This window comes from Nematolebias whitei, chromosome 23 (genome assembly GCF_014905685.2).
Source record: "Nematolebias whitei isolate Nwh7 chromosome 23, NemWhi1, whole genome shotgun sequence".
Lineage (NCBI taxonomy): Eukaryota > Metazoa > Chordata > Actinopteri > Cyprinodontiformes > Rivulidae > Nematolebias > Nematolebias whitei.
This window is the reverse complement of record NC_056520.1, coordinates 12,424,088-12,437,479: the sequence shown is the minus strand read 5'-3', so window position 1 is coordinate 12,437,479 and position 13,392 is coordinate 12,424,088. Positions and strand designations below refer to the sequence as shown.

The following is a 13,392-nucleotide window of genomic DNA, read 5'->3' as shown; positions in this document are numbered from 1 at the left end:
CTGTGTTATGGTATAATAAACCCTCAGGGTTTAAACCCTGGATCTCTATGGTTTAACTGCCTCCTGCTGTGGTTTCCCGACAGACTGAAGACATCTTTGAGAAGCTGCCGGGCTTTAAGAGCATCGACATCATTGAATTCAGGTACTGTTTAATTTATATAAAACCTTTCAGCTGTTTGAGAAGTTCAAACCTTTTAAGCCCATAAAATGTTTTTTTTTTTTTTCAATTGTGTAGATAAAATCATAAACTTCCTGATAAGAAGTAATATTTGTTGGTTATAATGTGATTACTTGATCTTATCTACTATTGATGTGAACTTCTAGTATTGCCAAGTGCTATTATGTTTTTCATCAGTTTGTTACAAACTTAAATCTGTCTAACCAGATTATTTCAGTCTGCAAACTAAGTTATAGTTCTGTCTGCCTACAGTTCATTCATCGGTTTAATTATTTTTATTTTCAGACCTCAGAAGGACCTTAAGCGGTAAGTTTATCCTGATCCTCCTGTGCAGATATATTTAGCTGCTGATTGTCTCGTTGTCTCCTCTGGAAGTCCTTTCACCCTCCTGTCAGTAACTACTGTCTCTGCTGCTCGTCTTTCTGCTTAACTTCTTAAACAATAGTCATTCGGCTCTTAAGTCGGATCATTCGGCTGTCGGCCACCTGCAGCCGGCGGCGGATTAAAGCTTCATAACAAGCTTTCTGCTCGTGTTGTCCCATCTCTCACACATAACCAGTCAGCTTCTGGTGATCTCCTGTAACGTTAAATATGAGAGAACAAAATAGATTAAAAGGATTTAAGGTCTGTGTTGATTTGTAGCATCCTGAAAGTCTCTTGCTTATTGCAAGCTAACTATTTTAGCTGTTCATATGCTGAAATGTGCAGCTCGTACAGATGGATGCTGTGACATTTTTTTTTTTTTTTTAAATGTTCATACTTTAAAAAAATAAAAATAAACCAACACTTTTATGCTTTCACTGCAATAAGTTATTTTTTGTTTTAGCTGAATTGATTTTTTAAAGTATTTATTCAATTAATTTTAGTTTCAGCTATTGTGCTAATTTTATCATTTGCTATGATTTGAAAGGATTACGTTTCGGCTAATGTATTGCTAATTTTGGCTTTTAGCTACTGTTTTGCTCATCTTAATTTGTAGCCTGTTGTGCTAAATTAAAAAAAATTAAGCTGCTGTGTTGCTAGCATTAGCTTTTATGTACTGCTTTACTGGGTTTAACTGTTGGACACAGTTTTATGGTTTTAACAATTAGCTTCTGTTTTCCTAATTTTAGCATTTCATCTATGATTTAGCTAATAGATTTAACTATTTTAAATTAGACTAATGTTTTTTGTAATTTTTTACAAGTTTATTTTTTTCTGGTTTTAGTTTTTATGTCTTATCAGTTTCTTTATGACTTGAGTTTAAAAAAGTCTTTGGTATTTTTAAATTCCTGATTTTTTTTATAGCAATAAACAATTTGATTTCTAAACAATGCACTTAAATTTTAAATTACTTATAATTTTCTTCTTTTTTGGGGGGGAGGGGGGCAAATTTTGGATATTTACTGGACTATTTTATGCTTGTTTCTTCATAGTATTTTATTTCCTGATAAATGGTCATCATTTTTTTTTTTTTTTGTATTTCCTTATTTTCTTTTAATAATTTTTGCTTATTTCCTGTGGAACATCTGATCCAGAGTTTAAAGGTCTAAGCGTCTCATATGACTGTGTTCGGATCCTGTCAGGGGTCTGGTGGTCCAGGTGCACTACGCCATCATCTTTGAGGTAGAGGTGGACGGTGGTGGTGTCTCCAATGACACTCTGGACTTCATCACTCTGCAGAACAACCTGGTGGAGAAGAACTACCCTGGAGCCGCCGAACAACCCACCATCATCTACACCATCACCGACTTTCGCAACTACATCACTGAGGCGCTGCACAAAGACGACTTCCTGACCAGCAGCACCCTGGAAAATGGTGCCGCACTAGTTGTTCCCACTCTGCTTTTTAAATAAATAAATATGTAAACGTCTTTTTTAATTAGCCTCTAGATTCCTAAAGAGGTACCACCTGAAGTGCCCACTAAACGTAGGAACCCAAAGGTTTAATCAGGCCTTGAAGGCCTCAAAACCCAACAAGGATTATTTCAGAAGGAAAACATTATCCATTCTGTTTCAGTTTTATTTCTGACATAGAAATAATATTTGTGTCTGAAAATGTTTTGATTCTGACAAACTGTTTCTGTCTGCAGCAGAGAACGCGTTGCCTGCTATGAAACCTACAAGCAAACCAGGCGACGCCTACAGCAGCATGGTAAACTGACATTAGATCTAATCTGAGATTATTTTATAAAACTGGTTCGAGAAAAAAAAAAAAACTACAAATAGTCCTGTGACCCAACTCATCAACAGACCTTCAGATTTTTGGAATTTGAATTAGCCTCCTTTGTTTTCAGGATAATGTCCTTGCGGCAGAAAAACCTCCCGACGCTCCGAGCCACGAGACAGATCCCAGTGATGTTTTCCTGAAGAAGGAGGACTTCCTGTTGGACACATTTGACCAATGGAAAGGTCCTCAGAGTGAGGCAGTGAGTGAAAATGATGTCTTCATGTTTGACGAAAGCACACCTCCTTCACCAGCTGCCGAAATCCCAGAAAAAACCTTTGACATGGAGCCCATGACTAGAGAAAGTAAGTAATGTCTGTATCTGAAAAGAACAGTGATGAAACACAAATAACATCAACATGTTTGAAGAATTCACAACCTAGATTTTATTGGACATTTGATTAAGAAATGATTGTGAATTGTTTTCCTTTAGTTCTAAAGAGGAAAATCTCAGTAATAAACATTTACATACACTTTCTTTTTTTATATATACAGACAACGGAAATATTGAAGACGAGGGTTTCCTCGTTGGTAACATTCCCAGCAACAATGATGTCCAAAAAGGAGTCCATTCTGAAGACTCCTCTGCAGCCAGAATACCTCCAACATCCTCTGAGGTCACGTTTGAGGATACATCTGGCTCTGGTTCCTCAGGAGATGGTCAGGGCACTGATTTGTGGCAGACTTCAGAGACATCTGACATCAATTATAACATGGGTGATGGTAGCCTGGAGGTTCTGCCCCCACCAGATCTGGAAGTGGATGCAGATGAGGACATACCTGCTGTAGGGACACCAACCACCAAAACAAAAGACGTAGTTGCAACAGAAGAAGTATTCAAAGAGCCAGTTGTTTTACAGATGACAACAGCTCATGCTTTTGAAAAATCATCTTTGGATGAACCTACTATGGTAACACCACACATCAGCACGGAACCACCGGACTTAACCACATTCCAGTTACCTGTGTTCTCTACAGCAAGGATGCCAAGTGTGGAACTTCCTGTGCAAACAGTGGAGGCATCTGGTTTTCATGAAGATTATTTCCTGACTGAGACATATACCTTTTCTTCACCAGTCACAGTTTCTCCTGAACCTGAGACTTATGAGTCTGTTGGTTTTCCTGGTCCAACTGATTCAATCGAGCTTCAAGAGGTCACAGAACAGGTGGAAGTGATGACTAAAGCAGTAACAGAGACACCTGTGCTAACAGTCACCTCAGAACCAAAGGAAGACCTCCTAGAGAAGAAAGAGACTGAAAGCAGGACTGTTACACTTGAATCACTTGAAATCCTTGATACCAAAACTCCACAAGCTGTAAACTTGTCTTTTGTAGAGGTTCAAGCAGCCACAGTCAGTGAATTTATCTTTGAAACAGGCACAGATGAACCATCACAACTAGATGTCTTCACTGATAAACCTGAACCACCTCTTGCAGAGACAAAAACTCACGAAAAGGTTGAGATCTTGGAAGAGAAGCATTTAGACACAAGTTACCTTACAACTACAGCCCCAACGCCTAAAGTCCTGGACCATGAACTAGTTGTAGACGAGGTTTTTGTTGTTACTACATCGACAGCAACTCCCATCCCAACTTTATCTGTAGTTCCAGACCACAGCAGTGGTGTTGCTCTCTCTCCTGAGAAGGATTCACCGTTCACTCGAATCTCTGATTCAGTGCCAGAGGACGAGGATCTCTTTCACCAGGAGCACCAAAATCATGATGAAGAGACTGAGGTTTCAGTTAGCCCACTGTCCCCAGCAGTCTCTCTGTCTTCAACAGTGAAAGAAAGTGTTCCAACTGATTCTGCAGAGGGATCAGAAGGTTCTTTGACATTAAACCGAAGCCTAAGTCCAACCACAACAGAAGTTTCAGGGTGGGAAAAACAACCCCTGGGACAGGAAGTAAAGCTTGCAACAGTTAAGATAGAGCCTTTGGGTGGCAAAGTAGATCCCTCAGGAGATAAAGTAGACCTTTCTGTAATAGAGGGCAAAAAGGAACTTTCAGAAATAAACGTAAAACTTCCAGTAGACACAGAGAAACATTCTGAAGCAGGGAGCAAAATAGAATCTTCTGTAAAGAAAGAAGAACCCTCACAAGAGGAAGTAGAACTTTTGAGAGTAAAGGAACAACTTTCTGGAACAGGAGAAGAATCTCCTGGAGAGAAAGTAAAACCTTCTGAAGCAGAAGTAGATCCTTCAGGAGGGAAATTACAACTTTCTAAGGGAGAAGAACAATTAGCAAAGGAAGTGCAACCTTCTGTAAGGGAGCCTTTAGAAGAAGTCACAGCTTTAGGGGGTAAAGTAGACAGTGACATCCTTCAAATGCCAACACCCTCCTTACCAAAAGTCAATGACAGCACTTCTGAATTTGAACCTTTCGAACAAGATTTTTCAGACATGCCGAGCATTGATGTCAGCATCGATGTATTCCACTACGACACGAGGGTCAGAGAAGGTGAAAGCAGTGGCTTCTTCAGTGGAGTGCCAGGTTCAGACCTCGAGGCGATTGCTCTACCAACGAGACCAGGCAGAGATTTAACTGTTTTCTTTAGCTTGAGGGTGACCAACATGGTGTTTTCTGCTGACCTCTTCAACAAGAGTTCCTCGGAGTACAAAGCTCTAGAACAACAGTTCATAGAGCTGGTGAGGACTCCCAATAATTTGTTCAAAGAAAATATATTTTTTTAGGATTTCAATGCTCCTAACACATTCCAATCTTTGCAGCTGGTCCCTTATCTTCAGTCAAACTTGAGCCACTTCCAGAACTTGGAGATCCTCAACTTCAGAAATGGCAGCATTGTCGTGAACAGCAGAATGCGGTTTGGGAAACCAGTACCTCAAGAGGTTACCAATATCATCTACCTGATCCTGGAAGACTTTGCCAACAATGCCTACCAGACCATGAACCTGGCCATTGACAAGTACTCACTAGATGTCGAATCAGGTAGGGGTCACATTAAGACATGATGGAACGTGTGGCTGTTCATAGGCTTACAAAATATTTGGGGTCCGATATGGTCAATAAAGCAACTGGTCATTGTGGGTACTCAAAACATGAAACACAGTTGTTATTTTTAGAACAAAACATATTGTCTGCGTCTATACAGTTTCTTAATTCTTCCGTAATTATCAAGGATATTTTACAATCAAATGGTTCGGTGTTGAGGTTTGTGTTTAAAACATTGCATGCAAAGTAGTGAGCAATTTACATTCCTTCAAAGAATGTTTATTTCATTTACTTCATTTTATTTTTTATGTAGTTTTTTAGCATTTGAAATGTAACTAGTGGGGGAAAAACAGCTTAAGGGTTAAAGTAGGTTTGGATAGATGCTTTGATTGATTGGTTACGAGTTCCAATTAATATCTGACGTAGACTGAAAACCCTAAACTTTGTCCTTTTTGATGCTTTTTTAGTCAAAAAGTCAGTGACCTGAATCCAGGATCAGTTTATTTTGAGATCTATGCACTGACAGTGTGAGACCTGGTCTTATCCACCACCTTTGCTAGTTGCTAACTAGGCTAACTTGCTTTTCTGTATAATGTTGATAAAGACATGTTAATTTAAAACAAACAAAGAAAAACAATTCTATGAAAATAGTGTGAATGCTAAGAACTGAAAGGCTGCTGAAATTTTGTGCAAAAATTAAATGGGTTATTTAAACACACACAAAAAAAGCTTATAGGAGCACAGTACCTTAAGTAAAGGTAACGCAAAAAGCACTGGCTAAAAGTAGAATAAAGGCTTGCTAATAGCTAAAAGTAACAAAGGGCTAGCCAAATACTAAAAAGTAGCAAAACGGTAGCTATTAGCCAGTGGTGGACACAGTTCCGTTAATCTGCTTACAGCTAATAACGGAACTAATTTTTCTTTTCGCAGATTAGCGTTTTCACTAACTTTGGAAACCGTTAGCAGAAATAGCTTCTGCTAAATTAGGTTTCGCCAAGTTTAAGTCCACTAGCAAAATTCACAAGCTATTTCTGTCTGTTGTGGGCGTGTCTCGAAGAATCTGTTAGGCACGCTATTGGCTGACTACCTGTACGACATACATGACAAGATGTGATTAGTGAACTTGGTGGAGTGGTGGCGCAGTGGTTCGAGAAGATTCAAGGTTCTTTATTTGTCATACACACCACATGTGGTACATGTGGTGGAACTAAATTGTGTACACAGGGTTCCAGTTACATCCAACAAAAGTATTAAAATGTAAAAGAAAAACCGTAATGAGATCTAAGATATTAAGATGGGCCTGTGATCGGAAAGTCACAGGTTCAACACCCCAGACTGACAACATTAAAATGTGGGTGGAAAAAGTGAAATACCCACACCTGCCTCCACCTTCATTTGCCCCACTCTGGACCCTTGAGCAAGGCTGTTAACCCCCATCATCTGCTCCCAAACAGGTCTCTCTTGAAAATTAGTTCTTGTTACTCAGTGAAACTACCTGTATAAATAAAAGGTAAATTACATTTTTTTTTTTAAAATAGTCAATGCAGCTTTAACTGGAAGGAGATGAAGACGTGTGACGCAGACTGTGACAGCTGTCTTAGTAGTTAGTGGTTTAGCCTTAGCTTCTGCAAACTTTTGTACCTGTTTAGCTGTTTTGCTGTTGTGATGCTAATTTTTTAGTATGTGGATTATGGGTTAGTGAAGCTAACATTTTGGTTAGCTGTGCCCACCACTGCAGAAACTGGTCCAGATGACATGATTTAACGTTCTTTGTTGTTATCTACCTGGATGATTGAGCTTACAAACCTTTTTTCACCACCACTATTAGCTAAAGTAGCTCAAAGGTATCCAAAAGTAAAAAAAAACGCTATCTTAAAAAATAAAAGTATGAATGGCAGCTAATAACCAGTGGTGGAGAAAGTACTAAAACACTGTACTTAAGTAAATGTAAAAATAAACAGACAAAATGTACTTTATTAAAAGTAGAAGTACCACATTAACATTTTTATTTAAGTAAAAGTAAGTAAATACTTGCTTTTAAAACTACTTAAAGTAATAAAAGTGAAAGTATTTGCTGAATGCAATGGCCTACAATATAATTAATTGTGTCTACCGTATGTATATTTTCTGTAATACATTAATAGTGTTGTGCCATTTTAATGATCAATGCTGCAGATAGTTCATGTTTTTATTGTGTTTACCCTGTGACACAGTTCACACTTGGACTTGTGATTCTGTGCGTCAGAATTTCAGGGATGACATGCAGAGTTAAATGTCATTAAGCAAAATAAGAGGAATGCTTATACCTTTGAAAGTTCTTATTTAGCACAAAGCAAAACCAGTGTGTCATTTTAACTGCAGTGAACACATTTAAGTTTTGTTTTCTTTCAGTTCAACCTTTATTTAAACAGATAAGTCACACTGAGCCTCGAAGACTCATTTACAAGTGAGACCTGTTTGGACAGACAAAAAGTGGTGAAAAATGACACATAGGATTTGGAGACAAAAAAAAATCCTAACATGCTCTTAATCTTTGGTTGAAGGTCAACAGCATGATAATGAAAAAAAGCCCTTGCACATAAGCACATAATGATGCCGACAGGCGGCACGGGGGGGCAAGGATGGTAATCATGTCCAGAGACAACACACAGAGGCACTGCAGAGTTCAGATCAATTTGCTCAGTTCAAATAGTTCCCTCTGGAGAGATCCGTACACACTCGGGGGGTGTCGAGGACGACCAAGGACGAATCCAGAGAGTCCTGAAATGATGACAGAATGTTTATTCAGCTGGGCCCCTCTGAAAAGTCCATGAAATTTCTCGTTGGGAGGGGAGGGAGGGGCAGACCATCAAAGGTTTACAAAACTTTCAGGCGAATTAAGATAAGATGGCCTGTCAGGGCCATTCAGGGAGCCGAATTCAGATAAACACAGTTGTTTTGGGGACAGACAGAATTTTAATTACATCTACAAGTTGTCTCCCTGAAAAAAAGGGCGTTAGACCTAACAAAGGAACAGGCACTGATCATTTTAACTCCAGTTTGTCATCAACTCTGGGTAAAATACTGTCGTCAATGGGTCAATTGGAATGGAATCCATTTTGGGTGTGTTAGCGGTGCTGTGGGTGCACCCAGCTCAATGACGTATATACTAGAATATACGTCATTGTCCCAGCTCTTCTTGAAGGCGGGTCTAACGTTACCTGCCCACTTTGCAGTGATTCAATAGACCAACTCCCCTCTCACCATTGGTTACTTTCACGCTAACAACCAAATTTAAAAAAACACAACGTGAATGTAACGTGTAACGCATTATAGAAATGCAGTGAAGTAGAAAATACAGATACTTCATGTAAAATGTAGTGGAGTAAAGGTCAAAAGTACCCACATTTTTGCTCTACTTAAGTAAAATACAGATACATAAAAAAATTACTTAAGTACAGTAACAAAGTACTAGTACTTAGTTACATCCCACCATTGCTAATAACTAAAAATGGCATAAGAAAACAAATCAGAGGCAGTACACTGTTTCTGGAAGAATTCGAAAAAGCTTCACTTCTTTCAATGGGGAAATATTTGTAAATAATGTTATTTTAAAAAGAATAAAAGTAAAAAGAAAATAACCCATCACACCCATATTCTAATTTTGCTAAACTTTTTGATGACTAATACTGCACAAAATATGCAGAAATAGTTGGAGTGCAAAAAAAATGTACAGAAAACTAATAAAAACCAGGAAAACAATCGTGCTGACTCAGCATTCAGGCAACAAGGAATAACGGAGAATAAGAACACAAACCTTTCTTGGGTTTTGTTGCTTCACTGCTTTTCTTCAGCGCCTCTTATGCCCTTTTCACCTGTTAGGATCTGATCTAATGCCTCAGATAATCTGTCTGAGAGGAACGTGCGCAGCGGCACTCACTCATCAACACCGTGTTGGTTGTTTACCTCGTCCGTCGGAACACCAGGTCTCTCCTTTCATTGTTAATCAGTCAGATGGCACGTGTGTCCGGCTGTCTACTGAGCCTACACCGTAAAACACAAAGCGCTTTTTATACGTTTTAAAATTTGGACAGGCAACTTTGAGACAAACTGTGGCAGAAAATCCAAAATCGAGACGGTAAATTTTCATAAAATTAAGAACCTGGACAAGAAGTAGAAGCCCAAGAAGTAATCAATAACTCAACTGATGGCAGGGTCATTTTTGTTTGAATCGTTTTTGCTAAAATGTTGGCGTTTTAATAGTAGTAAAATATATTTTATTTTTGAGCTTATTGATTTTCATCTACAATTTTGGCATGTAAGGCGGCAGGTGATATAGTCTGTATTCTTCCATTTAATTCAGATTAACTAAATATATGTTAAGCCAAAACACTCTTGAGCAACTCCACAAATAATTATTGGCAAAACTAGGTCATTAAGGTACCTTAGTTAGGTACATGTTAATATTATTGTTAATGCAACCTGTCATCATTGTTAACATGTTAATGTTGAAGAAGTGCTTTCGATAATAACAAATTTTGCCGGAGATGCTTTGACGTCTCACTGTAAAGATAGACATTTTACCTGATGTCCGTCTACACTTTCCCTGCGTCTCTTCTGAGCTGTGGAGCTTTAATCTGTCTGAGCCATTCATGGGAGCCCCTGACAGACCAATCAACCTAATCTACACGGGTGAGTCACTGTGGTCTGGACTCGAGCTAATCAGTTTACTCCTGTCATCTCCACTGTACTCTGCAGACATGTTTTCCATTGCACAAGCACACGCTCGACCACAGAGGGTCATGTAGAGGCGGCAGCGTTGCTCGAGGTCAGCTGGGTTAATCAGAGTCACTTTCTGTCGCGGCGGTACTCTAACTTTTCATAATCCGTATAAGAAAATGCTAAGTTTAACCAAAAGGATAGAGATTAAAATAGGTTGTACAAGCTTACAAGACTTATATCTGACATGAATGAATAAAAACTGTTCTACCTGCTAGAATGTCTATAAGATTACATATAGCATATACCTATAATGCCTGTAGGCATGTCTTAATTTGAGCTGGATCCTGCCAGAACAGAATCCGAGAACGCTCTTATTCGGACAGAGTAAGTTCCAGTAACGGTTTGGATCCAGTAACTTTCAGGCGTACTAATAATAAAGTTATGAACAAATGCGATTGCCTTGAACGAATAAAACCTATATTGGATATGTAATCTGAAAATAATTAAAATAAGCACCCGTTTTAAACACAACAGCCACTTACAAGCTTGCTAACGTCACATACGAGCTGCCCCTTCAAGTAAGCGTTTCCACGTCTACCCTTGGAAAAAAATCTCTGCCCCTAAAAGTACAGTCATGGGCAATTTAATTAAAAACACACAAATATAATTAAACAGCACGAGTACACTGCAAATCAGTTTTACAATTTGAGTGAGTCATTAATCAAATTTTGATTATTTAATAGAAATATGAGAGAAATGTTTGATGGGTAATCACGTGACGTAGCTACATCACGTATCAAAACAACGGCACCAATTTATCAAAATAACCGCTATCAAAATCCAACATTCAGTCAGGTCATCTGGATGGTTTCTTTTTTTGTGTGCTGAGACATTTGGCCCTCCATCCAGAAGGCTTCATCACTCTGAGGAAACACAAGATGACCTGACTGAACATTGTTGGATTTTATACCTGGATTATTGAGCATGGACTTTGGAGCAATCAAAATGTCGAAAAGACAGTCCAATTTACTTTCATTAAAAAAAATAAATCTTCTCACTGTATAACTAAACAACTGAGAATTGAAGCACGTGTAGGCAGTGGCAATGAGATAGTACTGGAGCAGGTGCAAAGATGCTTGAGAGAAATGGACATGCTTTATTCACACAAGGAGAGCTGTTGGTCAGGCTACTTATTGTTGCTCTCTATAATAGTTATTGTATCAAGTATTTACAAACGTAGGTAAACATAGATGTTTAACAACCCGTTAAAATACACTAGAATGCAGGAAATGGCATCAATTGTATTAAAAAAAATTCTGGGGAATGACAACACTCCCACTAATTGCATTCTGGCCTCATTTGGTTTACAAATTAAGCACTGCTGATAGGTGACATATAAAGTATAAAGTTTGTCCCAAGATGAAAAAACTGCTTGTTCAAAAGCCAAAAAAAAGCAACCCTAGCCCTACCAAACCTAGATGAACCTAGCTTTCCAGTGCAGGTTGTGGGAGACTGAAGAATTTTGGCAATATAACAACACTGTTGAACAATGTCCGCCACCCCATACATGAAGCTGTTACAGAACTGGAGAGCACCTTCAGTGACAGATGCTGCATCAAAGGAGCGTTATCGCAGGTCCTTCCTCCCAGCAGCGTTAGACTTTATAACGATCAGTGATCACAGCAAAACTCGATAAGTGCTTAAATCCCCGCTGTCGCTTACACAGTTTTTCCATTTCTTGTGCATAGTGCGTTGTTTTGTTGTACATGCAAAAGCACATGCACATGTTGTACATTCTTTAAATTATCCTACTCGGTTCACATCTCTTGAATCTATGCTATTTTTGACAACTGCACAGTATTTTTTCTTATGCAATAAATATGTCCTTACTGTACAGCCTCATTCATGCTATATTTTCTATCTTTGTGTGAATCTGCATTGTTTGATTTTCCTGTCACTTTGCTGCTGTTACACCTGAATTTCCCCAACTGAGGGACAATACAGGTTATTTCTATTTTATTCTACAACTCTAACCATCCCAAACCTACAACTCTAAAATATCCACCTACAACTCAAACCTTACCAATAACCTTAACCGCACTCCACGCACATTTTTAACCATACAAGCTCCCCATATGGGAAGTGAAATGTCATCAACTACAGGAGTCTTGAATAGTCCAGTAAGACTAAATGTTTTCTCTGGTTTCAGAAGTTCAGCTCACAAAACCAGTATTAGACTTGATAAATAAAAAATGTTAAGCAAGATTCAACATCTAAATATTTGACATTTGCAGGCAAATAGTGCTATGTCTGAAACAGTAAAGCTACATCCAAGGAGTTAACCAGAAAAGCTGTCTGTTACAGATGCTTACTGTTGTAGCAACATGTTAGTGACAGAAAAATAAGAAATATCATTTGACTGTTTGAGGCAAAATACCTTTGTACCAAAGTCTGTATCTCACTTTACTGTGATTGCTGGTGGCACATTTTGAATGAGTTTCCAAATTGTCTCAAAATGTTTACACGAGTTCTCAACTTCTTGCACTAATTGCAAAGCCTCACTAACTTAAAAAAACAACAACAATCCTAGTCTTTTTATTGATTTTATTTTTGAACATACAGCAAAAGGAAAAAAAGACAAGACATAGAACAAACACCAAACCAAACAGAACATAGAACACTGGATCAGTCACACACAAACAAATTCATTAACTAGGAGTTGACATGTACAAAACGAAAGGCTGCCAAGTCTCCCAATATATTTAACAGAAACCTTCAGGGTATATCTTAGTTTTTCCAGATGGATATGATACATCACCTCTCTTATCCATTGTACATATGCTGGGGGGGGGGGGTGGATCCTTCCAAATGCACAAAACAAGTCTCCTGGCCAAAAGAGAGGCCTCACTAATTTTTACGCAAAAATATCCCCAAGTTGTCATGGGTGTCTGGAACTTGTCCCAACCCTTTTTTCAGTTTTGTTCTTGTGAGTACAAAAGAGCAAGAAATGTGATGTGAGACAACAAGTTTGGGGACCTTTGAAACCAAATTGTGAGTATTGGAGACCAAAAAAGAGATGAAACTGTGATTTAATTAGGAAATACACTTTGTGACTAAATAAGTCTGGATGGCATTCACAAGAATGTTGTGATTTCTTTTATGGTTACATTCTCATACACGTATCAAAAGTACCAAATCATCCATCCGTCCATCCGTCCATCCATCCATCCATCCATCCATCCATCCATCCATCCATCCATCCATCCATCCATCCATCCATCCATCCATCCATCCATCCATTCAGCTAACTGTCCATCCATCCATCCATCCATCCATTCAGCTAACTGTCCATCCATCC

General features: G+C 38.6%; 2 protein-coding genes across 2 annotated transcripts in view; both read left to right on the top strand.

The window, feature by feature from the left end:
• The window catches only part of LOC119429049 (proteoglycan 4), a 9,449-nt gene extending 8,961 nt beyond the window's left edge, over positions 1 to 488 (top strand). Inside the window, exons 3-4 of the mRNA XM_037696765.1 lie at positions 84 to 142; positions 464 to 488. Of these exons, the coding sequence (XP_037552693.1) occupies positions 84 to 142; positions 464 to 488 (84 nt within the window). The remainder of the gene's footprint in view (positions 1 to 83; positions 143 to 463) is intronic.
• Positions 489 to 1,726: 1,238 nt separating this feature from the next.
• The window catches only part of LOC119429048 (interphotoreceptor matrix proteoglycan 2), a 24,631-nt gene continuing 12,965 nt past the window's right edge, over positions 1,727 to 13,392 (top strand). The window contains exons 1-5 of the mRNA XM_037696764.1: positions 1,727 to 1,976; positions 2,251 to 2,312; positions 2,455 to 2,689; positions 2,880 to 5,029; positions 5,111 to 5,330. Coding sequence (XP_037552692.1) covers positions 2,271 to 2,312; positions 2,455 to 2,689; positions 2,880 to 5,029; positions 5,111 to 5,330 — 2,647 coding nt within the window. The 5' untranslated portion in view covers positions 1,727 to 1,976; positions 2,251 to 2,270. The remainder of the gene's footprint in view (positions 1,977 to 2,250; positions 2,313 to 2,454; positions 2,690 to 2,879; positions 5,030 to 5,110; positions 5,331 to 13,392) is intronic.